This window comes from Ahaetulla prasina, chromosome 12, assembly GCF_028640845.1.
Source record: "Ahaetulla prasina isolate Xishuangbanna chromosome 12, ASM2864084v1, whole genome shotgun sequence".
NCBI lineage: Eukaryota > Metazoa > Chordata > Lepidosauria > Squamata > Colubridae > Ahaetulla > Ahaetulla prasina.
In genome coordinates this window covers 7,153,048-7,179,968 of record NC_080550.1, presented here as the reverse complement: position 1 = coordinate 7,179,968, position 26,921 = coordinate 7,153,048, and the positions used below count along the sequence as shown (strand labels likewise).

Sequence of the window (26,921 nt, the reverse complement as noted above, 5' to 3'; positions counted from 1 at the left end):
TTCTTTCTCTTTCTCTGTGTACCTTGTTAGTTTCGATGGATCTAGACAGCACCACTTCTGTCCTCCTCCTGTTCTAACTTATAAGTGAGTTTTTCTTCCTCTTTTAACTTTCAGTGATTGGTTGTTGTTGTTGTTATTGTTGTTGTTGTTGTTTTTCTTTTCCTTTTCTCTGTGCTGTAGCGCTGCTGATAATTCTCTTGGTAATTTTTCATTTCACCTTTCTCTCTAAAGCAGGGATGCCCATCCTTGGCAACTTTTAAGTCTTGTGGACCGACGCTTGTGAAGAAAATAAAATGTGAAAATTTGATCTTGGTTTTGTTGATTAGAAAGATTTGGTGTTACAGAAATGACTAGTTATAGATTAATATGTAAAAGCAAAAAGTGGAGGTTGGAGTGCGTTTATCTTGTACCGTGCTAGGAAGAGTTGGAAGTCAATGCCCCCTTTTCTTTCTCTTTCCCCTTGTATTTCACACCCCCTTTTCCGGTTCCTTTTCTTTCCCTTAATTTCCTATTTTCTTTTCTTTTCTTTTTTTGTATTTTATACAATGAAAACTATTAAAGACTCAAGTCTTGTGGAGCGACATGGCTGGCTGGGGAATTCTGGGAGTTGAAGTCCACAGTTCTTAAAGTTGCCAACTGCTCTTAGACATCCCTCAAAAAGATAACAGTGCCTGGATTCCCAAGGAGCAAGCTAAACCATAAATCATGGTTTGTGAGCTTCTTTACTGAGCTCCCCATGCCAGAGGTGGGTTTCAGCAGGTTCTGACCAGTTCTGGAGAACCGGTAGTGGAAATTTTGAGTAATTCGGAGAACCGGTAGTAAAAATTCTAACTGTTTGTTTGTTTATTTGAATTTATATCCCGCCCTTCTCCGAAGACTCAGGGCGGCTTACACTATATTAAGCAATAGTCTTCATCCTATTTGTATATTATATACAAAGTCAACTTATTGCCCCCAACAATCTGGGTCCTCATTTTACCTACCTTATAAAGGATGGAAGGCTGAGTCAACCTTGGGCCTGGTGGGGCTTGAACCTGCAGTAATTGCAGGCTGCTGTGTTAATAACAGACTGACTTAGCAGTCTGAGCCACCAGAGGCCCTGGCCCCGCCCCCATCTATTCTCTGCCTCACAAGTCCCAGCTGATTGGGAAGAAATGGGGATTTTGCAGTCACGTTCCCCTGGATTGGGGACGGAATGGAGATTTTGCAGTATCCTTCCCCTGCCACGCCCACCAAGGCATGCCACACCCATGAAGCCACACCCACAGAACCAGTAGCAAAAAAATTTGAAACCCACCACTGTCCCATGTCCTGCTTAGCTATCGCCAAACAAGCCAATTTATGAATTAGGATGCAAATTCAGCCCAGGAACTTTCTTTCTCAAGTGTAAAGCCATAAAAATCACACAAATCCATGCAGTAATTATTCCAGCCATGTACAATTTTTGGATGATCGCTACAGTTTAATACAGACTGAATCTCTGCCTCCTCACAACTCTTAATTTCTCATCCTCGATATCCTAGCAGCCAAAATTGAATTTTCTTCAGCTTGGGAAGTGGTCTTTTAGTTAACGTTGGATGTTCACCTCCCATCCTAGTCGTTTCTCTGAATGTTTGGGGGTAATCCCTATTCACGGGGTAATTTTTCCCCCTTTGTTTCTCTTTTTTTAGAAATACGTCTCAGAAAGGAAGAATGGAGGAGGAAATCAACGATAAGATGATGTCGACCATTGAGGGCCTGAGTTCAGCCAAGTAAGAAAGCAGAAGTGGTCCTTTTGCAAGATCGGAGAAGGAGAAGAGATTCCTTCTCCATTTTCAGCCAAAAGAAAGGGTGTGACAGAAATATGTCACCGCTTCATCTCGTGGGCTTGCGTGGGCTGTCGGTAGCCGGTTCCTCTGGTACAGTGGTAGTCAACCTTTGTCCCTACCGCCCACTACTGGGCCTTCCAGCTTTCATGGTGGGCGGTAGGGGTTTTGTCCGATAACTGAAGCACTTTCCTTTTTTTTAATTAATTGACTTTTAAAAAAAATTTCATAGCATTATTTAAAAACATTTTCATTAGGTTTTCATAAAATTCCCCGTGGCAATTTAAATTTCTGAAAATATACTATTTGTATCACCCGCGCATAAGTTGAGTTCACTTTACGTAAGTGAAACTAAATGACGCTATAGTGCGACCCCAAACAAAACAGCCTCGTCCCAGAATAGCTGGTGCATCTCCCCACACACCACCCAGCTGTAACAGACAAGCAGAGCTGGTAGCCGGCGCCCCCCACCCCCAACCCAATCCACGATGCGCAAGAGGATACACGCGTGTTACTGTGGAACCGGTGGGCGGTTAGAAAATTTTACTACTAACAGGGATACAAAAGGTATAAAAAGGTTGACTACCCCTGCTCTGGTACATCTTCAGTTCCTGCTAAAGGAAATGTTACAAAAAAACTTAAAAACCCTTCTTAATTCATTCTCGGGCGCCCCACAGATTAGCCTAGTCCACTGTTGGCGAACCTTTTCAGGACTGAGTGCCGAAATGGGTGCGTGCCGGAAACAGGAACAGCAGCTGCCTGGTGCGCATGCCCACGCCAGGAAGATGTTATTCTGGTTTCCGGCACGTGCATGTGCACCAGCCACCTGGTCTTCCGGTTTCTGGTACACATGTGCGCTTAAAGACCAGCTAGCTGGTGCGCATGCATGCACCAGAAACCAGAACAGCAGCCACCCGCTGTGCATGTACAGCCTGGAAAGATGATCTTCCGGTTTCCGGTGCGCCCATGCATATTGGCCAGCTGGTCTTCTGGTTTCTGGCGCACATGTGCATGTGAAGACCAGCTGGCCGGGGCCCATACGCGTGCTGGAAATCAGAACAGCAGCCGTCTGGTGCACATGCACATGCTGGGAAGATGATCTTCCGGTTTCTGATGCTCCCGCGTGCATGAAGACCAGCTGGCTGGCGCACAAGAACCCGGAAGAACAATGGGCGACGGCTCGCGTGCCCAGGGAGATGGCTCTGTGTGCCACTTATGGCATGCATACCATAGGCCTCGTCGTTGTATGGAGTCTTTGCCTTACGACCACAATTGGAAGCCGAATTTCTGTTGCTAAGTGAGGCGACGGTTAAGTGAGTCACACTCAGTTTTACGACCTATTCTGCCATGATTGTTATTGCTGCCAGTCGTTAAGTGAATTTCCTCCATTGACTTTGTTTTGTGGGAAGCCAGCCGGGAAGGTTGGAAATACAGTTGGTCCACAACTATAACTGAGCCCAAAATTTCTGTTGTTAAGTGAGACATTTGTTAAGGGAGTGTTGCCCCATTCTACGACCTTTCTTGCCACCGTCCTTAAGTGAATCACTGCAGTGGATAAGTTAGTAACCCAATTGTTCAGTGAATCTGGCTTCCCCGTTGACCTTGCTTTTTTCAGTGGTGGTATAACTTTGGACAGTCACTATGGGAATGGTCATAAGTCAAGGACCGCTTGTGCTATTTGAGATTCATCATTGCAAAACAACCATGATGTGACCCAGTCTAGGTTTAAAGACATCCACTTGTTCTTTAACATTGCAGCTCCTTTCTGGAATTCTAAACTGGCGCCAACTTTTCATCTAAAATTCTCTCTGTGCTAGATGCTGATTAGAAGGTTTAGTGTTACAGGCTTTAAAAAGCACTTAAAGCAAAATTAAGTCTTAATTTCACACATGATGCAACTACAAAGACACCATAGAGGCTAGATAGTTATAAGAAATGCAATTTGGTTCTGTAATGCAGGAACCGGTGAAAACTTCATTCAGAGCTGCTTAATCATTTAGTACCATATTCTACTTTTTATAGAATAGAATAGAATAGAATAGAATAGAATAGAATAGAATAGAATAGAATAGAATAGAATAGAAAAGAATATTGGAATATAGAATAGAATGGAATGGAATGGAGTGGAGTGGAGTGGAGTGGAGTGGAGTGGAGTGGAGTGGAGTGAATAGAATAGGAATAGAATAGAATAGAATAATATAGAATGGAATAGAATATTGGAATATAGAATAGAATGGAGTGGAATAGAATAGAATAGAATATTGGAATATAGAATAGAATGGAATGGAGTGGAGTAGAGTGGAGTGGAGTGGAGTGAATAGAATAGGAATAGAATAGAATAGAATAATATAGAATAGAATAGAATATTGGAATATAGAATAGAATGGAATGGAGTGGAGTGGAGTGGAATAGAATAGAATAGAATGGAATGGAGTGGAGTGGAGTGGAGTGGAGTGGAGTGGAGTGGAGTGAATAGAATAGAATAGAATAGAATAGAATAGAATAGAATAGAATAGAATAGAATATTGGAATATAGAATAGAATAGAATGGAATGGAATGGAGTGGAGTGGAGTGGAGTGGAGTGGAGTGGAGTGAATAGAATAGGAATAGAATAGAATAGAATAGAATAGAATAGAATAGAATAGAATAGAATAGAATAGAATAGAATAGAATAGAATAGAATAGAATTTGGAAAAGAGAAGAGAGAAAAGAGAAAAGAGAAGAGAAATTAGAAGAGAGAATGGAATGGAATAGAATAGAATAGAATAGAATAGAATAGAATAGAATAGAATAGAATAGAATATTGGAATGTAGAATAGAATAATATAGAATAGAATAGAATATTGGAATATAGAATAGAATAGAATGGAATGGAATGGAATGGAATGGAGTGGAGTGGAGTGAATAGAATAGAATAGAATAGAATAGAATAGAATAGAATAGAATAGAATAGAATAGAATAGAATAGAATAGAATAGAATAGAATAGAATTCTTTATTGACCAAGTGTGATAGGACACACAAGGAATTTGTCTTTGGTGTATATCTGGTTATATACACTATTATCCGGTTTTGACTGAAGGTCGTAAAACACAATATAGAAAGTTTTTTATATCCTTCCCCCCTTTTTTGTTGCTCTGTGTTGTGTTTTCCTTTATTTGGTCTGAATTCTAATACTTCCGTGTCTTTTTAATAGTCTGGTCTTCTGACAAAGAAATCCTTTACTTAACAATAATTATAATTTCGCACTTGAAAACAGCCTCTGTTTTCTTTTCCTTCGTGCAGACCGTGGTGCGGTCAGAAAGACGATTTCCGTGGCCTGTGTGGGTTTTTGCTGTGCTTTGTCGAAACAGGACTGGAAAAAGAGGTTTGTGAGACATTGGAGGAATTTTTACGAGAGTAAAATCTTGCAGAGCTCAAAAAACGGTTTGAAAAGGAAGCTAACCTTCACAAATCAAAATGTAATCTTCCTGTTAATTTTAGGCTGAGACAAAAATCTTCCATTCATTTAAGTTTCAAGCAATAGCCCAGAAAAGGTTATTTTCAGATTTCTTTTGAATATTATTTATGTTTTTTGAAGGAATCTGATGCCTCTTTAGTTGGTAGGATTTTGCAGAGGGAATATCTCAGGGGCTGCCACAAAGAAGAGGGGGTCAACTTATTTTTCCAAAGTACCGGAAGGCAAGACAAGAAACAATGGATGGAAACTAATCAAGGAGAGAAGCAACCTGGAATTAAGGAGAAACATCCTGAATATGAGGACAATTAACCAGTGGAACAGCTTGCCACCAGAAGTGGTGGGTGCTCAAACACTGGAAATTTTTAATAAGAGATTGGATAACATTTGTCTGAAATGGTATAAGGCTTCCTGCCTGAGCAGGGGGTTGGACTAGAAGACCTCCAAGGTCCCTTCCAATTCTGTTAATCTGTTAATCCTTGATTTACAACCACAATGGGCGGCAGAATTTTTGTTACTGCATAAATTACATATTGGTTGCCAGGTGCCTGAATTTTAACCGTGGGGATTCTGCAATGGTCATAAATATGAGGACTTTGTAACGCCAACTAAGTGACTTGTTATAATTTGCGGATTACCGGTAGCCCTATATGTATATAGCAAAGAAGTGATATGCTAGGGCTCATTCTGTTTATTTATTTTTCCCTCTGTGACGAAGTCACCCTCATAGCTGGCCTTTTATGAATATATCGAAGTCTTTTCTGTTTCTTTTTTACAGTATCGCACAATTCCTATTCCCAAACTGAGGGGTTATTTTGTGTGTGCTGGCATTGTTCTGCTCTGCATGTTTACCGTACAGATGTGCATCAAACCGCAGTAAGTGCTGTCTTTATTTTTATTATGCCATCAATCCAGTTTGTGTCTTTTTCGAACCCCAACGATTGTCTATGCATCCTATTAAATCAATTTAATTGGCAGTACTTTCTTTCCTGCAGAGGGTCTCCTGCTTGAGCTGGGGGTTGGACTAGAAGACCTCCAAGGTCCCTTCCAACTCTGTTATTCTATAACTCTATTGTTTTCGAATGTTCAGAGGCTTCTTTGCAAAACTATAGAATTTTTTTTCCTCACAGAGTAGAGTAGTGTAGTAAGGAATAGAGCAACAAGGAAATCAAAAAGCAACCCAGTCTAAGCTTTTCTCCTTAATGTGCTGGCTTTCCACATATCTTTATTGTCTTAAGTACCAAGAAATTGTATTTATTTTATTTTATTAAATAAAAATAAAATATTTTATTTTATTAAATAAAATAAATAGCAATAGCACTTGGACTTATATACCGCTTCACAGTGCTTTACAGACCTCTCTAAGTGGTTTACAGAGTCAGCCTCTTGCCCCCCAACAATCTGGGTCCTCATTTTACCCACCTCGGACGGATGGAAGGCTGAGTCAACCTTCAGCCTGGTGAGATTCGAACTGCCAAATTGCAGGCAGCCGGTGATCAGCAGAAGTAACCTGCAGTACTGCACTCTCACCACTGCGCCACCGTGTCTCATCTCACCATCTAGCAATGCTGGGTGACTTACAATGCCACAAATAACTGTCTAAAACCATTAAAAGGTTAAGAACGTTAAAAGATTGAAAGTAAAACATTAAAATTAACTACAAAACGGATAAAAGAGAGGGTGGAGGTGATATCTTCTCCTAATCTACTAGCCTCCTTCAGCTCAAGGAGAAGGATTTAAAGGAGGAGGTGGTGGTGAAGAGGAGGAGGAGGAGGAGGAGGAGGAAGAGGAGGAGGAGGAGAAGGAAGAAAAAGAAGAAGAAGAAGAGGAGGAGGAGGAGGAGGAGCAATCGAATCGAATCAAATCGAATAGAATCGAATAGAATAGAATAGAATAGAATAGAATAGAATAGAATAGAATTCTTTATTGGCCAAGTGTGATTGGACACACAAGGAATTTGTTTGCATAGGCTCTCAGTGTACATAAAAGAAAAGATACGTTCATCAAGAATTCTAAGGTACAACACTTAATGATAGAAAGAAAGAAAAAGAGAAAGAAAGAAAGAAAGAAAGAAAGAAAGAAAGAAAGAAAGAAAGAAAGAAAGAAAGAAAGGGAATTTCCCATAGATCTGTTTTTTCCTCAAAGCTATGATTATATCTAATATTTCCTGCATAATGAAAAGCCACTTAGGAGAAAAACAGTACTTAGATTGTCTGATCCTAATTAAGATTGAACATCAAACTCCTAATCTTCAGTCTCCAGCTTTGTAGTAGAAGAGGTTCAGACTTTTCTGGAGAATTTACAATTTCCGAATTCTTTAATCTGCTTTTGCTTCCTCGTTCTCTTACTCATCTAGTTGAAGTGTCAATTTATATTGCTAATCCATGCGCGATAACCCATACGCTGAATATTAATCCATCCTCATTCTCTCTTTTCAGGTCGCAAACCTTAGGGATCTCATTTGGGATTGTTGCAAGCATCATGGGGCTGATTTTGTGTGTCTGCTTTGCGGATGACTGTTGGGTAAGTAAAAAAAGAAAGGAACCCAAAACTTTAGAGGAGTCAACCCTGGCAAGTTTAAGATACGTGGACTTCAACTCTCAGAATTCCCCAAGCCGCATGGTAGCTGGGGAATTCTAGGAGTTCAAGTCCACACAACCTAAAGTTGCCGAGGTTGAGAAACGCTGCTCTAGAATGCCAAATGTCTTTTAAAACGGGGGTCTCCAACCTTGGTCCCTTTAAGACTTGTGAACTTCAACTCCCAGAGTCCCTCAGCCAGCAAAGCTGGCTGAGGAACTCTGGGAATTGAAGTCCACAAGTCTTAAAGGGACCAAGGTTGGAGACCCCCGTTTTAAAAGATGCATATTATGAGCCATGGTGGCGCAGTGGTTAGAGTGCAGTACTGCAGGCTGCTTCTGCTGCCTGCCAGCTGCCTGTAATTTGGCAGTTTGATCTTGAGTGGCTCAAGGTTGACTCAGCCTTCCATCCTTCCGAGGTGGGTAAAATGAAGAGCCAGATTGTTGAGGGAAATAGTCTGACTCTGTAAACCGCTTAGGGGGAAGGATGAGGAGAGCTGTAGGTGTCCTGGGTGTTCTTTGAGCCTGATTGTTTTCTTGCAGACGTTTCATTACCAAACTAGGTAATAAAATCAGTCCATTGATGGTATTACCTAGTTTGGTCCCGAAATTTATTTATTTATTTATTTATTTTATTAAATTTTTGCAAGAAATGTCTGCAAGAAAACCACCAAGCTCAGAAAATACCAAGGACCCCACCGTTCTATAAGAAACCTTGACAAGTTTTCAACCAAGCTTGCAATGCCACCTAACAGTGGCATTATGCACAATGTAATAGCTTAATGAAAAGAAGGACATGATAGCAGTCTTCCAATATCTCAGGGGCTGCCCCAAAGAAGAGGGAGTCAAGCTATTCTCCAAAGCACTTGAAGACAGGACAAGAAGCAATGGGTGGAAACTAATCAAGGAAAGGAACAACTTAGAACTAAGGAGAAATTTCCTGACAGTGAGAACAATTAATCAGTGGAACAACTTGCCTCCAGAAGTTGTGAATGCTCCAACACTGGAAATTTTCAAGAAAATGTTGGATAACCATTTGTCTGAAGTGGTGTAGGATTTCTTGCCTAAGCAGGGGGTTGGATTAGAAGACCTGATAGGTCTCTTCCAACTCTGTTATTCTGTTCTGTTCTGTTCTATTCTATTCTACATTCCAATATTCTATTCTATTCTATTCTATTCTATTCTATTCTATTCTATTCTATTCTATTCTATTCTATTCTATTCTATTCTATTCTATTCTATTCTATTCTACATTCCAATATTCTATTCTATTCTATTCTATTCTATTCTATTCTATTCTATTCTATTCTATTCTATTCTATTCTATTCTATTCTATTCCTTCAGAAGTGTCCAAACAAAGCTGTGGGAATTATTCCTGGTTCCTTTGGCCATCTAATGGAATGACTGTTTCCTAGGTGACCACTGATATATGTCGGATGCCTTTTGCATTTTTGGCTTACCTTCAGAATAGATGACGATGCCTCTCAAATTCACACCTACCTTAAGTGGTTCCTGCTACAACCTTCCATTCCAGTAAACTAAGCGTGGAAGGTTTGCAGCTTGCAGATTAGATCCTTGATCTTCCTAGCTTAGTACGGTCAGAGGAATAGCAGTAACTCTGCAAGGCTGGGAGCAGAAAGATTCCTTCCCAGCTGTGGGACAATAAGACATTTTTAACTAGAGATGCTAAGGACTGATGAAGACAACTGGACTTTCTTTGTTTGTTTTTTCCTTTGAGAACGTCTCGCTTCTCATCCGAGAAGTTCTTCTGACTGAATCGAAGAAGCTTCTCGGATGAGAAGCGAAATGCCTTCCAGGAAAAAAACAAAGTCAAGTTTTTAAAACGCTCCTTTGGGACCCTAAAAGTCCCTTTGTATAAACCGGGTGGTGCCGGCGGTCCTAATTGTCCTCCGAACCGCAAACACGTAGGATGCTACGATGTAACTGCATGACGGTCTGTGATACAGGGGATGGATTTGCCATCTTGAAAACTTTCTTCTCTGTTGGCAGAGATGCTGCGCGAAGCGGTGGCCGCTAGCAGGCTACTTCTGCATGCTTTCTGAGAAAGTGGAGACGATGCCATCGGTCAGGCTTCCCCTGGCCATCCTTGCCCTCGGCTCGCTGCTGATCCTTGCTGTTTTCAACCTGGTAATGCCTTCTGTTGAGTGTCCATGGGGAAGCGTGCATGACTCTGCTTGTCTCCATCTGCAGTCGTGGCTGATGGGAAGGCCTCATACAATAAGATAGGATGGAGATGGAGACGGGATAGGATAACCTTTATTGGCACATCTATCTATCATCTATCTATCTCTATCTCTATCTATCTATCTATCTATCTATCTATCTATCTATCTATCTATCTCTATCTATCTCTATCTCTATCTATCTATCTCTATCTATCTCTATCTATCTATCTCTGTCTATATCTCTATCTCTATCTATCTATCTATCTATCTATCTATCTATCTATCTATCTATCTATCTATCTCTATCTGTCTGTCTATCTATCTATCTATCTATCTCTATCTATCTATCTATCTATCTATCTATCTATCTATCTCTGTCTGTCTATCTATCTATCTATCTATCTCTATCTATCTATCTCTGTCTATATCTCTATCTCTATCTCTATCTATCTATCTATCTATCTATCTCTATCTGTCTGTCTATCTATCTATCTATCTATCTATCTATCTATCTATCTATCTATCTATCTCTATCTATCTATCTCTATCTCTATCTATCTATCTATCTATCTATCTATCTATCTATCTATCTATCTATCTATCTATCATCTATCTAATTTATCAATCTATCAATCTACCTACCTACCTACCTACCTACCTATCTATATCAGTCAATCAATCAGTCAATCAATTTATATCTATATCAATCTTTCTATCTATCTATTTGGGGACATGGTGGCTCAGTGGCTAAGATGCTGAACTTATCGATCGAAAGGTCGGCAGTTCAGCGGTTCGAAACCCTAGTGCCATGTAACAGGGTGAGCTCAGAGATGAAATCCAGCAGGTTCTGACAGGTTCTGGAAACCCAGTAGCAGAAATTTTGAGCAGTCCGGAGAACGGGCAAAAACTACCTCTGGCTGGCCCCAGAGTGGGATGGGAATGGAGATTTTGCAATATCCTTCCCATGCCACGCCCACTAAGCCACACCACACCCACCAAGCCATGCCCTCAGAACCGGTAGTAAAAAAAATTGGATTTCACTACTGGGTGAGCTCCCGTTACTTGTCCCAGCTTCTGCCAACCTAGCAGTTCGAAAGCACGTAAAAAATGCAAGTAGAAAAATAGGGACCACCTTTGGTGGGAAGGGAACAGCGTTCCGTGCGCCTTTGGTGTTGAGTCATGCCGGCCACATGACTACAGAGATGTCTTTGGACAGTGCTGGCTCTTCAGCTTTGAAACGGAGATGAGCACCGCCCCCTAGAGTCGGAAATGACTAGCACATATGTGCAATAGAAACATTTATCTTCAACAAGTAAATGAGGTTGTTGTTATGGTGTGTTTTTCTACTTTAAACATATTGTCAGTGTTTCAAGAATTTATTAGCTGGACCGGCAGAATTCAAAAGTTGCAAAATATACCCCAAAGGTGCTTCCCACCCCCTCAAAAAAAAAAGGCAACTGGACTTTCTTGGATTTTTTTTTGAAAACGTTTTTGCCTCTCATCCAAGAAGCCAATTCATCCATCCCTTCAACCACCCTCTTTTCCTTTTGAAAACTCTTGCTGCTTTGGCGATAAATGTAATGTGTTTTGAATTGCCACCAGGATACCCCCTAACCAGGTTTTAATGTCTTCATTAGCCAGTGAGCCAGCCTGGTGGAGATGATGCTTCCTCACATGCCAATCCAGTGAGTAAAAAGCTGATTTTATTGGCTAGAGTAATTGCTTGGGTTTAATAGCAGGTGTGGGCTGGATTTCAGTAGGTTCTTATCTCAAGGTGGAAATACTCTACATAATGTTTTGATCAGAGGCTGCACTGACTTTACCGGAACTATCTCGCTTTTCCATCGCCTTTCTGTGGAATCGATTTGTGGTTGCTGCACACAAATTGCTCCTTTTTTAAAACAAATGCTTTTCTCAGGATGGAGATTTCCAAATGAACTTTCTTCTGTTTGGATCTGACTTTGATTTTAATGCTGCCTTTATATTCTGTTAACGCTCTTGGCTAAAAGCTGGGTTAAAAATTAGAAGGCAAATGATTAAAGTGACTTTCGAAATGTTTATTTTGGAAAAAAAATTAATCCCGTGCATAACTAGGGGCGGGGAGGGGGAGATCATCTTTCCAGGAAGTCCTTGAATTACAACCATTCATTTAGTGACGGTTTGAAGTTTACTACAGCACTGAAAAAAGGGACATGTGTCTGTTTTTCATTTACAACCATTGCAGCATCCCCTCCCCCCCATGGTCACATGATCAAAATTTGGGCGCTTGGCAATTGGCATGGATTTATGACAGTTGTACGGTCCTGGGTTCAAGTGATCATCATGATTTACAGCCTTCCCACCGGGCTTCTGACACGCAAAGTCAGTGGGGGGGGGGGAAACCAGATTCACTTAATGACCACATGTTTCCCTTACCAACCGCAGTGATCTGCTTAACAACGGTGGTCAGAAAATGAGGCACAACTCACTCAATAACGGTCCTGCTTAGCAATGGAAATTTTGGGGCTCAATTGTGGTCAAGGATTACCTGTAATTGTTTTTGTCAGCTCCACTGGAAAATATTTATACAGGCAGGCTAGAACTACACTTTATTGAGATAAGGCATAATATTAATAGATATCTTCTCTTGGGAAAAGTGTAGTTTCTAAAACTAGCTAAGAACACCACTTTTTTGGGGGAGTGGTACCATAAAATTATATACCAATGGAAAGATCATTTAATCAAAAATGTAATGCAAAAACTTTTTATGAAGGATTTTCTATTAGAATAGCAGTTACGGTATAAAGAAAAAAAGTGAAACACGTAGAAAAAAACAAGATATACAAAAATTATCCCCATTTCAGTTAATCCTTAATTGGGTAACCTTTAGCATGAATTACGGCCTTACAACGTCTTCCCATGGAGCGAACCAAGCCTTTTAGTTCTGCAGCTGTTATCATGTGAAACCAGGATTGAATGATGGCTTCTGTTAACTGGGTTTTATTGCTGGGTCGCTTTTGACTAAACTAACACGTTTTTTTTAGTCGGCTCCATCGATTTTCAATTGGGTGAAGGTCTGGGCTATTCCCAGGCCGTTCCAGCAGTGGAATAGGATTTATCTTGAAACTCCCCCCCAAAAAAGTGGTGTTATTAGCCATCGAACCTCAAAAATACACTTTTCCTAAAAGGTTTCCACAATTTTGGCCACTAGTGTAGATTCCAGTAAGTCAGGAAGGAGCCGGTCTGAGCCCCTTTCCAAATATTACCTTGTTTCCCAGGACTAAAGAATATTTTATCCCGCTTACATTTTTCTGTTCAGTTTTCTCATTACAGATTTGCTTGTGTGAAGGCCAATTTATCACCTCAATAATTATTTATGTTTTCCCTCCCCACCCCTACTCCACAAAAAACAGGTGTCAGGAAACAGTTCAAATACTGAAGATGGACCGCCTAATATGATTATGATCTACCCGGTGAGTGAAGATAGATATAATATTTTAAAAATATAGATTTTGGTCAGTGGTGGGTTGCCACCAGTTCACCCCAGTTCGGGCAAACCGGTAGTAGCCGCGGTGGGCCCCGGACCTCATCAAATACCCTCTCTGCATGCACAGAAGCTTCTGCGCATGTGCAGATGTGGTGCGTGTGTAAGTGAATCGAGCACGCGCCCAAGCGAACCACTAGCAAAATTAAATGAAACCCACCACTGATTTGGGTCCTTTTGCCCTGAGCAAAAGTCAGTCACGAATGTATGAAGTCTATACAGGTAGACTTCACTTAGTGACTGCCTTGTGCAGCAGCCGAAGAGGCTGTAAAAAAAATGCTTTTAAAAGGTTCTGGCGATCAGGCAACTCAGCTGGGATCGTCAGAACACTTTAAAAACATTTTTTTCTACAACCTCTTTGGCTGAAGAGGCCGTAAAAAAATGCTTTCAAAAGGCTCCTCTGGCGATCCCAACTGAGTTGCCTGATTATCAGAGGCTTTTAAAAGCATTTTTTCTACAACCTCTTCAGCCGAAGAAGTTTGTAGAAAAAATGCTTTTAAAAGTAAAAAAAAAAAAAAAGTTGGCCACGCCCACTCAGTCACTTTACCACCCCCCACCAAGCCATGCCCACAGAACCGGTAGTAATAGAATAGAATAGAATTTTATTGGCCAAGTGTGATTGGACACACAAGGAATTTGTCTTGGTGCATATGCTCTCAGTGTACATAAAAGAAAAGATACCTTCATCAAGGTACGACATTTACAACACAATTGATGATCAATATATCAATATAAATCATAAGGATTGCCAGCAACAAGTTATAGTCATACAGTCATAACATTTAACATTTGGGCATTTAAATTAGTTTTTTAAGGGATGTTTTTAATTATTGTGTGTATTTGTATTTTATCTGCCTGTTCACCGCCCTGAGTCCTTCGGGAGAAGGGCGGTATACAAATTAAAATATTATTATTATTATTATTATTATTATTATTATTATTATTATTATTATTATTATTATTATTATTATTATTATTATTATTATTATTATTATAAGTGGAAAGAGATTGGTGATGGGAACTATGAAACGATTAATAGTAGTGCAGATTCAGTAAGTTTGACAGTGTTGAGGGAATTATTTGTTTAGCAGAGTGATGGCCTTCGTGGAAGAAACTGTTCTTGTGTCTAGTTGTTCTGGTGTGCAGTGCTCTATAGCGTCGTTTTGAGGGTAGGAGTTGAAACAGTTTATGTCCAGGATGCGAGGGGTCTGTAAATATTTTCACGGCCCTCTTCTTGATTCGTGCAGTATACAGGTCCTCAATGGAAGGCAGGTTGGTAGCAATTATTTTTTCTGCAGTTCTAATTATCCTCTGAAGTCTGTGTCTTTCTTGTAGGGTTGCAGAACCGAACCAGACAGTTATAGAGGTGCAAATGACAGACTCAATAATTCCTCTGTAACAAATTTTACATTTCACCCCTGAACAATAGCAGTAATAAGCCCTCTGCTAGTAGTCTGACATGAAAACGTTTGCTAACTCTTGCACAAACCCTTCTTTTATACCAGTATTACGCCTACTGCTGCATCCTGGGCTTCCTTGCGTGTTCTGTGTTCCTTCGAATGAGTTTCGAACTCAAGCTAATGTTGCTTTCGGGAGCCATCGTGGGGTATTTCGTCATATTTAACAGCAATCCGAATGTCACCTGCGACCAGGAGTGTGCCAAGAGGTAGGAAGTAACTTTGCCAGGGGGTGGGGCGGAGGTGGGATGGTGGGGGGTGGAAGCCGTACTGAAGTAATATTGGAAGAGAGCAAGTTATTCAGGTCTGTGGGGGCTATTTTAAGATGTCATTTTCCCACCTGAAGGCTTTGTGGTGGTGCCAATTGCGTGGACTGGGTGCTACAAAATGTGATAAGGGAGGGCTCACTGGATTGTTTTTTTGATGTTGCTATTGTAAATAGTATCTGCCTTAGTTGCATTCTTTGTTTTGAGCACTGGAATGAAAGTTCTAACAAGTTTGAAGTGACCTCACATTTCTCCTTCCTTCCTTCCTTCCTTCCTTCCTTCCTTCCTTCCTTCCTTCCTTCCTTCCTTCCTTCCTTCCTTCCTTCCTTCCTTCCTCCCTTCCTCCCTCCCTCCCTCTCTCCCTCCCTCCCTCCCTCCACACTTTGTCTCTCTCTCTCTCCCTCCCTCCGTCCCTTCCTTTCTTCCTTCCTCTCACATACTTTCTCTCTCTCCTTCTGTCCCTTCCTTCCTTCCTTTCCTTTTTTCCTTCTTCCCTCCCTCCCCTTCACACAAACATGCTTCCTTTCTCCTCCCTCCCTCCACACTTTCTCTCTCTTTCTCTCCTTCTGTCCCTTCCTTCCTTTCCTTCCTTCCTTCTTCCCTCCCTCCCCTTCACACAAACTTGTTTTCTCTCTCTTTCCTTCTTGCCTGCCTGCTGCCTGCCTGTCACTTCACTGTTTCTCATGAGGAAGATATACTTTTAACAAATATTAGTGCAAGTTTTCTTTCTTACGCATTGTGTAGTTCAGACTTTTTTTTTTTATTTTTACATTTATACCCCGCCCTTCTCCGAAGACTCAGGGCGGCTTACAATGTATGTAAGCCTTTTGGACCTTTTCAATCATAAACATGTGTATGTCATGGTAATTGTTCTAATTTGTTCTTTTATTTTCTATTTCAGGCTTTTTATAAAAAATCCCAAAGTGATGATCAATTTGTACCTGGCACTCTTTTATATAACTTTGGTTCTGTTGTCCAAGCAGGTATGGATTTCTTTGTGGCTTACGTTCTATATCTCCTCAAATTATCAGGCCAGTAACTGGGAAAGTTGACCCCAACACCGAAGTGCCCTTCTGTCAGTCATTATTGTTCTTTACATCAGTGTTTGTTCCTAGAACAAATGTTCTAGACAATGTTCACAATAGAAACTGAACTGTGAAAAACTAAAACATAGATCTCCTTTACACAGTAGTGGCCAAAATTGTGGAAACCTTTTGGGAAAAATGTATTTTTTGAGGTTTAATGGCTAACAACACCACTTTTTTGAGGGGGTGAGTTTCAAGATAATCCTATTCCACTGCTGGAATGGCCTGGGAAGAGCCCAGACCTTAACCCAGTTGAAAATCTATGGAGCCGACTAAAGAAACTTGTTAGTCAGAAGCGACCCAGCATCCTTTTTGCTTTAGCTGCTCTTGCCTTCTGGCAGCCCTTCGCATGCATGTACTAGGAACAGGCTCCTCCTGTTCTCTGCCTCTCTGCTGTCTGCCTCTGGAGGTGTCGTGTCCCACTCCTCTGCTGACGGCCGGGTCAGGGAAATCCGAATCAGGCGTGTCTCTGCAGCTCTGCCAAAGTCCTAGCAAAGTCCTCAAGGCAGGCAGGAGACCAGAAAGTGACTTCAGCAAGATATGTTCGACTTTGCCTGACTCAGAGAATGCCAGAAAACAGATCCTTTATATAGGCCATGGGGTGTGGCTCCATGACTCAGCACTTATCCAGGCCTGCCCCTCCCTTCCTTCTGACGCCGCCACCTATCAATTCTTCTGAAGCGAGGGTCACTCCAGTCGGCAGCTGTTGGTAATTGACCTCCCTCAGGCTCACATGCTGTGGGGGAGGGGGAGGGGTCTAGTTGCTCTGTTTGCCTGGGCATAGAGCCAGAGCTGGGGCCGGGAGGTGCTTCCTCCTCCTCAGCCCGTCTGGGCATGGAGCCAGGGCTGGGGCCGGGAGGTGCCCCCTCCTCCTCAGCCTGTCTGGGCATGGAGCCAGGGCTGGGGCCGGGAGGCATACTAGGACATTCCTCAGCGTTCGGAAGCAGATAAGAAGGCCCCGGCTGTGGTGAGAGCGGGCAAGACACAACAGGAGGGTCCAGAGTCTGCACATCACTCCCAGATGGCCCTGGCCCCATCTCTGCCTCTGACGCAGAGCCCTCGTCCGGGCCTTCCCCTGACTCCAGGACTGGCCCATGGTCCTCCCCAGCCTCCTCACTGTCCGCTTCACAATCTGCTGGTGGACCACAACAGTATTATCCCTATGTAGCAACACACACAAAACCACAAAGAACAAATCCCAACCCCTTGGTACACACATAAAGCATTCATTATAGTCTAATCTTCCCCTGAAAGGCACGTTTCTATTTTAAAATTGCATTTAATTGTTTATCCAAAGGCATTACTCTGGGATGTCCATATTGAATTGGCAATCATTTGATATTCTTCTTCTTAATAATTTTACTTGTTTGAGCTGTATGCATGTGAAAGCGGCTATGATTGTGTGGATCTGAGCATAAATCCCCATATGCAAGATGCACTTCTGTACAAGTTTGGGGCTTTTATATTAAAATATAATAAGGCAAATTATCTATCCCCAGCCAGTACAGTTCAGGAAAAAGAATGAATGGTGATTTAGATAGGGAGGCTTAAGTGCCAAGAAGTGGAAATGGACCATGTTGTGCTTTTGTTGTTGTTGTTAAGAAAATAGAGTGCCTTACCCACACTAGAAGCACGATTTATTGTTTATATTTGTTGTACGCTGCCTAGAATTACTTGCTCATGAGATGGGTGGCTCTGCAAATTAGATAGATATTGATATGGGGTAGATAGATAGATAGGTAGATGATAGATAGATGACAGATAGAGAGATAAGATAGAGAGATAAAGTAGAGAGATAGTGAAGATAGATGTTTGAGGGATAGATAGATGAGAGAGAGAGAGAGAGAGATGATAGACAGACAGATAGATGATAGGTAGGTAGGTAGCTAGGTAGATAGATAGATAGATAGATTAGAGAAATAATGATGATAGATGTTTGAGGGATAGCTAGCTATCTAGCTAGCTAGCTAGCTAGCTAGGATAGACAGACAGAGACAAATGATAGATACATAGAAGATAGATAGATAGATAGATAGATAGATAGATAGATAGATAGATAGATAGATAGATAGATAGACAGACAGAGACAAATGATAGATACAGAGAAGATAGATAGATAGATAGATAGATAGATAGATAGATAGATAGATAGATAGATAGATAGATAGATAGATAGATAGATAAATAGATAGATAGATAGGATAGACAGACAGAGACAAATGATAGATACATAGAAGATGATAGATAGATAGATAGATAGATAGATAGATAGATAGATAGATAAGATAGACAGACAGAGACAAATAATAGATACAGAGAAGATAGATAGATAGATAGATAGATAGATAGATAGATAGATAGATAGATAGATAGATAGATAGATAGATAGATGGATGGATATAGATAGACTGACAGACAGACAGACATAGATAAGAGAGAGAGAGAGATAAGTAGAGATATAGTGATGATAGATGTTTGAGGGATAGATAGATAAATATAAATAGATGATAGATAGATATAGATAATAAATAGATGAGAAAGAGAGAGATAGTGATGATAGATGTTTGAGGGATAGACAGACAGACAGAAATGATAGACAGATCTTATGCATGTCTACTTAAAAATAAAATTTGTAGGAATCATTGAAACCTGCAAGTCAATCTGATTAAGGGCATTGTATCTGGTTGGTCATAAATCAATTGCTTCCTAGTCTTCTTAACATCAATATGGGATAAACTTTGCCTCTGTTGCTGAGAGTTTCGCTAACTCTCTCTTTGTTTGCAGATAGACTATTATTGTCGTCTGGACTGCCTGCAGAAAAACAAATTCAAAAAGGAACATGAGTCATTTGAAACCATGGAGAATGTAAACAGGCTGCTGCTTGAAAATGTCCTCCCAGCTCATGTGGCGGCCCATTTTATTGGGGACAAATTAAATGAGGTACAGGGGGAAAAAAAATTCACGGTAATGTTACGTAGCAGATGTTCGGTTGAAGATGCTGGTAGCACTTTAGCTGATCTTGAGGAGCTCATTCGCTGAAGTTGCCCTCCAGTTAAGAAGAAAGCAGTAGAGTCCTAGGTACTGAGAGAAAACCCATTCTCAGTGGCTGGTTCATATAACACGGGGGTGTCAAACTGAAGGCCCGGGCAGAGTGCTTAGATATGGCCCATGGGGCCACCATGGAAACAGTGAAGGATGGTGCCTTTGCCAGCAAAAACGGAGCTTGGGAGGGCCGCACGCAGCCCCTCTGAGCTCTGTTTTTGCTGGCAGAGGGTTGCAAGGAGGCTGAGGCAGCCAAAAACGAAGCTCGGAAGCCCATTTTCACTGACAGAGCACTCGGGCCACCACAGGCGCCCCCGACACGAGTAATGTTGAACTGGCCACGCCCACCCTGGCCACGCCCCATACCCCCCCCTCAGGTCAAACACAACCCTGATGTGGCCCTCCATGAAATCGAGTCTGACACAGCCTGATATTAATTCTGGCTCCTTGATTAAGTCACCATGACCATGTTTAGGCATAATAGTAAGTCGTAAACCATGATTCACAAGCCACAGAGCCTGGATCCCCACAACAGACTAAGCCGAAACGAAGCAAATCACTATAGCGTTATTGAAGTATCGTCCCACCCACAACTGTGGACCCTAAAGCTGTGTGGTGCTCTTTTTGAGGAAGATGCTAAATGAGTAAAATCCATCATCAATCCTTGTTTGTAAGAATGATATTCATCTTAAGGGTGAAATCCAAAATTTTCCCCTACCGGTTCTGTGGCTTGGTGGGCATGGCAGGGGAAGGATACTGCAAAATCTCCATTCCCACCCCACTCTGGAGCCAGCCAGAGGTGGTATTTGCAGGTTCTCCGAACTACTCAAAATTTCCGCTACCGGTTCTCCAGAACCTGTTAGAACCTGCTGGATTTCACCCCTGTCTTAGGGAGTTACTTCTCAAGCGCTCATTGTGCGCTATAGATCCTCAGGAGTGACCAAAAAGGCACCACAAAAGAAAACAGCAAACGAATGAAGGATTGGAAGAAATACAAGCTGTTTGTTTGACACAACGGAAGAGTAACACCCCCTTAGTGCAAGTTGGTATGACAAGCTCTTTTGTGAAGCACCTAGTTTTTGACCTGTGTGCAATTTCAGTGGAGAGGAACTTTTGTGTGTCCTTGTTGCCTTGGTTAACGGGATGGGGGTGGTTGGAGAGGGTGGGAATGGAGCGTTAAGCTGAAAGCAATTGTTCATGAACCTATCACTGCATGTCCCTCAGGATTGGTATCATCAATCTTATGACTGCGTCTGTGTCATGTTTGCCTCGGTCCCTGACTTCAAGGTATTTTACACGGAGTGCGATGTCAACAAGGAAGGGCTGGAATGCCTTCGTCTCCTGAATGAAATCATCGCCGATTTCGATGAGGTAAGTCCTTGTTGACTTTGGCTTCTGCAATCCTCTGGGATCAGTCTTTCTCAACCTTGGGCATCTTGAAGATGTGTGGACTTTAACACGCACTGGCTGGGGAATTCTTAAAGCTCACACGTCTTCCAACTTGTCAAGGTTGCGAAACACTACTCTACGAAGGTAGATTTACTACTTGAGAACTTGGATGAATCTTCTCCTGAAATATTAGGCAGTGTTTGTTCATCTGTGTGATTTATCGGTGCCTCGGGCTTTAGTAGACGCCATCTGAGGCAGATGTTAATGAAAGATCATAGACCGAACTCCCACATGAGGTTTTGGAGGTTGGTGAACGATGGGTGTGTCTCGGCAAGTGACAATCCCAAGCTAACCTTGTCTCAACTGGAAACCCTAGAAAGATCAGGCCTGGTTAGTACAGATAGTCCTCGACTTACAACCACAACTGAGGCCAAAATTTATGTTGTATGTATGTATGTATGTATGTATGTATGTATGTATGTATTTATTTATTTATTTATTGTTTAAATTTCTATACCGCCCTTCTCCCAAAGGACTCAGGGCGGTTCACAACCAAGTAAGACAATTAATACAAAATTAAAATCAGATTAAAGAAAAAAAAATTGAAGTTGGCAAAAGATTTAAAACCATTAAAAACCCCATTATTAAAACCCCATTAGGCCAGTCCTGCTCACTGGAATAGAAATGTTTTTAGCTCGCGTCGAAAGGTCCGAAGATCAGGGAGTTGGCGGACACCTGGTGGTAGCTCATTCCAGAGGGTTGGTGCCCCCACAGAGAAGGCCCTCCCCCTGGGCGTTGCCAGCCGACATTGGCTGGCCGACGGTACCCTGAGGAGACTCTCCCTATGGGAGCACACTGGTCGATGGGAGGTCACCGGTAGCAGCAGGCGGTCCCGTAGGTCCTATGCCATGGAGCACTTTAAAGGTGATAACTAACACCTTGAATTGCACCCGAAAGACCACCGGAAGCCAGTGCAGCCTGCGCAGGAGAGGTGTTACATGGGAGCCTCGAGTTGCTCCCTCTATCATCCGCGCGTCCGCATTCTGAACCAGTTGGAGCCTTGCCCTGCCCCAAGGAGACCCTACACCGTTGGTAGCCTTCCACAACTGAAAAGTGACAAATTTTAAAAGTGTGGCTTGTTTGCTAGCATTTTGAGAGTTTAAAGCATACACAAAGCCTCAATTCGTGCCGATGAATCACATAAACTCTATCCTTAAGGTATCTGCAAAAAATTGAAAGTATTACCCTGAATTCAGTGTCTGCAGAAGCTCTGAACCTGAGTTGGTTAATTTGTCCAGAAAAGTTAGTCTTTCGTACCACTATAAAGAGAGAGAATTGACAACTCCTAAATACTATACTTTTTTTCCCCCCTCTTCCACAGCTGCTGCTAAAGCCTAAATTTAGTGGGGTTGAAAAAATCAAAACTATTGGGAGCACGTACATGGCAGCATCGGGACTCTGTGTGGTACCGGGTCAAGAGAATAATGTGGTAGGTGTCCTTTTGAAGGTTCATTCTTCAGAAGAGTGTTTCTCAACCTGAAGGTGTCTAGACTTCACTTCCCAGAATTCTTTGAGCTGAAGTCCATACATCTTCAAGTTCGTATCGTAATTTTGAAATAACTTGCAGTTCTGCTATTGGGTGCCATGAGGTCTCTCTTCCCCCCACCTGTTTAGGATCAAGAAAAGCAGTGCGCTCAAATTGGCATCATGGTGGAATTCGCAATGGCCTTGATGACTAAACTAGATGGTATCAACCGCCATTCGTTCAACAGTTTCCGTCTACGGGTCGGTAAGTTTGGGAAGAGGGGGGCATCTCCCAAGATCTCAAGAGTGATACGCTATTTTGTGAAGGTTACACTGATGGTTTTCTTCCAAGTTTGGATCCTACCTGTATCCACTTCATATCATACATTTATTTTTCTCCTTCGCCATCCTGTTTATGCAGGCATCAATCATGGACCGGTAGTAGCTGGTGTGATCGGTGCTCGCAAACCCCAGTATGATATTTGGGGAAACACGGTCAATGTTGCCAGCAGAATGGAGACTACTGGAGAACTTGGGAAAATCCAGGTAATGGAAGATGGGAAAATTTGGGCTTTGATAGAAGGAAACCTCAACAATAGCTATGTGTAGAACATGGAGATAGCAATAACACTGAGACTTATATACCGCTTCACCGTGCTTTACAGCCCTCTCTAAGTGGTTTACAGAGTCAGCCTCTTGCCCCCAACAATCTGGGTCCTCATTTTACCCACCTTGGGAGGATGGAAGTCTGAGTCAACCTTGAGCCTAGTGAGATTTGAACTGCCAAATTGCAGGCAGCAGAAATAGCCTGCAGTACTATACTCTAACCACTGCGCCACCGTGCCTCATAAAATAAGTTCAGCCAAGCCGTGTAGCTCTTAACTACTAAAAAATATAGAGGGTTGTTTTTTTTTGCCACAGCTGTTGGGATTTGTTTCTGTGATCCATATTTAGCTTTGACTGTGCAAGTCAACTTAACTGATTTTATAAGTTCTTCTGGAAGTGCCAGCAAAAAATAAATAAATAAATCAGGGTCCACAATCAATCAAATATTCACTGAGCATTGTAAACAGTCTCTCAATTTTTGTTTCCCGCACAGGTTACAGAAGAGACGTGCAAAATATTGGAGAGCTTGGGATACGCTTGCGAATGCCGAGGTCTGGTTAACGTGAAGGGAAAGGGAGAACTGATCACGTACTTTGTCTGTACCGATACAGCCAAATCTCAAGTTTTTTGACCGCGAACGAGAAGACGCTAAGAAATTACGGTCGAAATATCTTGAGGGGCTTTGCTTTTTATTTTTTAGCAAATGGTTAAAAATGTTGACTCCTGTAAAGGAGTTCGTGCCGAATGACTATCCGCGCTGGCATTTTTGCAACTTGAGAAGAACGCAAGAGGTTCTTGAAAGATGTTTACAGTTGAGTCTAGTTGAGTCTACAGCTGAGTCTACCTGATGTCAATTTTGTTTCCTGCCACAGAGGACTCAAGAGATTTCTGTAGATTGGCAGTCAAGTAAGAGGATGGCTTGGTTCAAGGTGCCCTGCTCTTCGGCTTCCTCCTTGCCGTTTCGTGTGGATAGATTTGACGATTGCGATAACGCTGCCTTGAGCAAAAATCAAACGACAAAGAGACCAGATTGGAGCCTGGACCTTGAAGGCCCTTTTGGGTGGAACTGTCATTTGCTCTGCCATTGATTTGTGATTCCTCCACTCGTTGTCCATTAGAGCCACCCTCAGACCTGCTGCGGATCTCCCAAAACTTGCACTTCCACTTTTCTCTTCAACTAACATTTCAAGACTCAAAAAAAACCCAACAACAACCCGTCAACATTTTTCTTGCACTCCTTCTATACCGTCACAAAATAAATTAGAACTGTCTGTTTTTCATCGCTTACTTACCTCATTTCTGTACCAGAAGGAACAGCCTAAGGGAGAACCACCCCAAGCTAATGCAGATTTGATGTTCTGGAATCCACTTCTTGGGCTTGGTATCAAACACTTGAGGATTTGAGTCTTAAATGTGCTTGTTTTGGGTGGGTTGAAGGACTCTGGGAAGCCTTTTTCTTTAATTTCTCTCTGGTTTGTCTTTGCAAGATCCTATTTGAGTTCAACAGCCATTCCGTGGGCTTATGGTAATGTGGAAATTCCTGCATTGTCAGTCTAAAAATTCAGGTTCTTTCTTAAATAGCAAACCCGCTTATATAAATCATGGGCAGTTCCTACTACAACTGTACTACTAATCTTAAAACAGAATGATGGATAATTCCCAGGATGGATTGCCGTGTAGAGAAGCTATTGTGCCATATTTTTTTTCTTGGTGGTCAGTAACGCCCTCATAATTTTGAGTGATGTAGAGCATTATGGACTATGTCTCCGTGTCCATGACAGCTTCTGTACCAACACCGCACAGTAAGTAAAACTGTCTTGTGTAGATTTGCGAACCAAAATGAACAAGAAGCAGCTACGTACAGGTAGTCCTTGACTTATATGACCTCCAATTGGGATCAGAACTTCCATTGCTAAGCCAGGTGGGTTTTAAGTGAGCCGTGCCTGATTTTATGACGGTATGGCCATGGGTTGTTAATCAAGTCAATTGTTAAATGAATCACAGGGTCATTAAGTGAATCCAAGCTTACCGTATTAATTTTGCTTATTGGAAGCCAGCTGGGAAAAGTGGCCAAGTCATGACCTTGAGATGCTACAACCACACGTGTTGCCAAGTGATGAAATTTGGGTCATTTGTTTCATGGAGATGCTGCATTGGTTGTGAGAACAAGGACCAAGTTACTTTTTTTCCAGGGTGGTCTTAAAACTGAACAGTCACTAAATGAACGGTGGTAACTTGAGGTCTATCTGTCCTGTGTCCATGCCAACGTTGTCAATGTTTCTTCCTAGTATTCATCTCATATCTGAAGTGGCGTAGGGTTTCCTGCCTAAGCAATGGGTTAGACTAGAAGACCTCCAATGTCCCTTCCAACTCTGTTATTCTAGTCTATCGCTATTTTTATTTCAAAGTGGGCTTCTGCTTTTTGTATCAGGAATTCTGAAGAATCTCATCGGCTGTTTTTTAAAGTGTTACTAATCTTCACTATCAACTGAAGAGAGGTTTTGACATGGTGCGAAGCCGCACAACAAAATATGACAAAGCTGTGATGCCTTCCAAGAATCAGTTGGGGGAAAAAAAAAAACCCTATGTTTTTAAAGCACAAGAATGCCACTCGTAAAATAAAATTATTGTCTGAAAGATTCCACAGCAATGCTACTTACAACCCTACAAATTACAGGTTTGTTTTTTTTTAGGTGGGACTATGGAATTGGACACACAACTGCAAAAAAGGGGTTGTTGTTTTTTTTAGATACCTCTGATATTGAGCAAAATTAGGGCAACCAATTGGAAGAATTATCTGTTTGTGCCTAAAATCTAGGACAAGCAGGAACAAAGGAAAGGGTTTATTTAAGATGATACAGTATGTAAAGTATTAGTGACTTACGTTGACTAATATTGTTAAGAACTACCTATATTTTGCTGTGGCTTTTATTTCTGCTACATCCATTTGTGTAAAAGCTTTTCAGAATGCATTTTAGATACAAAGGTATATAAATCTGAAGAAATTGGAGTATCCTCTAGAGTGAAATCTATTAATGAGGTCTGATCGTATTCGTTTTTTAAAAAGTTTCAAAGGGCAGTTCAATTGACTGCAAATCCTCTTATGCTAACCCCCCCCTGCTCACCCTTATTGTGTTCATTATAATTACTGTGTAATTAATACGTGGATAGATGAATTTCCTACGTTTCATGATGGGAACAAACTTCGAGTGAGGTCTTACTACAGATAAAGGACTTTTAGAAAGTCTTAGGAGATTAAAGTAGATTATATTCAAGAGTATTAAGATGAGATAGTCCTGGGTAGTGTTAAAAAGGTCGCACAACTTCTTTTTGTAATAACTGCACGCTCATGTGAATGATTCCTTTTCCTTCCTGTCTTTTTTTTTAAAAAATTGTACATTTAGTACAGGTTTGGTTTTTAAAATAAAACGCAGAAGCTGGAAGGTTTTGGTTCAGAAATTCTTGACTGTCTTAATATTTCAAATCATTAGGTGTGACAACTGCTCTCGAATGTCTACCGACAGAAACGTTCGCGAAACCTTAATTTTCTCTTTTGCGTTATACTGTGGTCCAGGCAACTGGTCTAAGCTATGTTGCTTCCACTTTTTAAGTTTTCTGTATTAAAAGTTTCATGTTATTTGATGTTATTTCTTCTGTAATTTATACACAAATATACTTAAGAATCAGGTAGTACAAATAGACACACACACCCCCCCGTCTCTGCAATTATAGGTTGTCCTTGACTTGCAACAGTTCACTTAGGGATCGTTCAAAATTACGACGGCTCTGAAAAAAGTTACCTCTTTTTTTGCACCTACAACGGTTGAAGCAGCAAGTCACGTGTTGAAAATTCAGATGCTCCTTTTTATGACGGTTGCAGTGGTCGCCTTTTGCGACCATCTGACAAGCAAAGTCAAAAGGGAAGGCAGATTCACGTAACAACTGTCTTTACTAACTTAACAACGGCAGCGATTCACTTAACAACAGTGGAAAAAGTCGTCAAG

At 41.5% G+C, this 26,921-nt stretch overlaps 1 protein-coding gene across 3 annotated transcripts in view; it reads left to right on the top strand.

Moving 5' to 3' along the window:
* The window catches only part of ADCY7 (adenylate cyclase 7), a 77,005-nt gene extending 50,439 nt beyond the window's left edge, over positions 1–26,566 (top strand). The window contains exons 13-28 of one of the 3 annotated variants that reach the window (XM_058154920.1): positions 31–84; positions 1,671–1,751; positions 5,091–5,172; positions 6,041–6,138; positions 7,701–7,785; positions 9,850–9,987; positions 11,663–11,710; positions 13,418–13,477; positions 15,054–15,214; positions 16,173–16,254; positions 19,141–19,296; positions 20,686–20,769; positions 22,169–22,276; positions 22,462–22,576; positions 22,733–22,857; positions 23,411–26,566. In XM_058154920.1, coding sequence (XP_058010903.1) covers positions 31–84; positions 1,671–1,751; positions 5,091–5,172; positions 6,041–6,138; positions 7,701–7,785; positions 9,850–9,987; positions 11,663–11,710; positions 13,418–13,477; positions 15,054–15,214; positions 16,173–16,254; positions 19,141–19,296; positions 20,686–20,769; positions 22,169–22,276; positions 22,462–22,576; positions 22,733–22,857; positions 23,411–23,548 — 1,615 coding nt within the window. In that variant the 3' untranslated portion in view covers positions 23,549–26,566. Of the gene's footprint in view, positions 1–30; positions 85–1,670; positions 1,752–5,090; positions 5,173–6,040; positions 6,139–7,700; positions 7,786–9,849; positions 9,988–11,662; positions 11,711–13,417; positions 13,478–15,053; positions 15,215–16,172; positions 16,255–19,140; positions 19,297–20,622; positions 20,770–22,168; positions 22,277–22,461; positions 22,577–22,732; positions 22,858–23,410 lie in introns of all 3 variants that reach the window. The other 2 variants (XM_058154918.1, XM_058154919.1) reach the window with 2 other exon arrangements.
* The last annotated feature ends 355 nt before the right edge of the window (positions 26,567–26,921 follow it).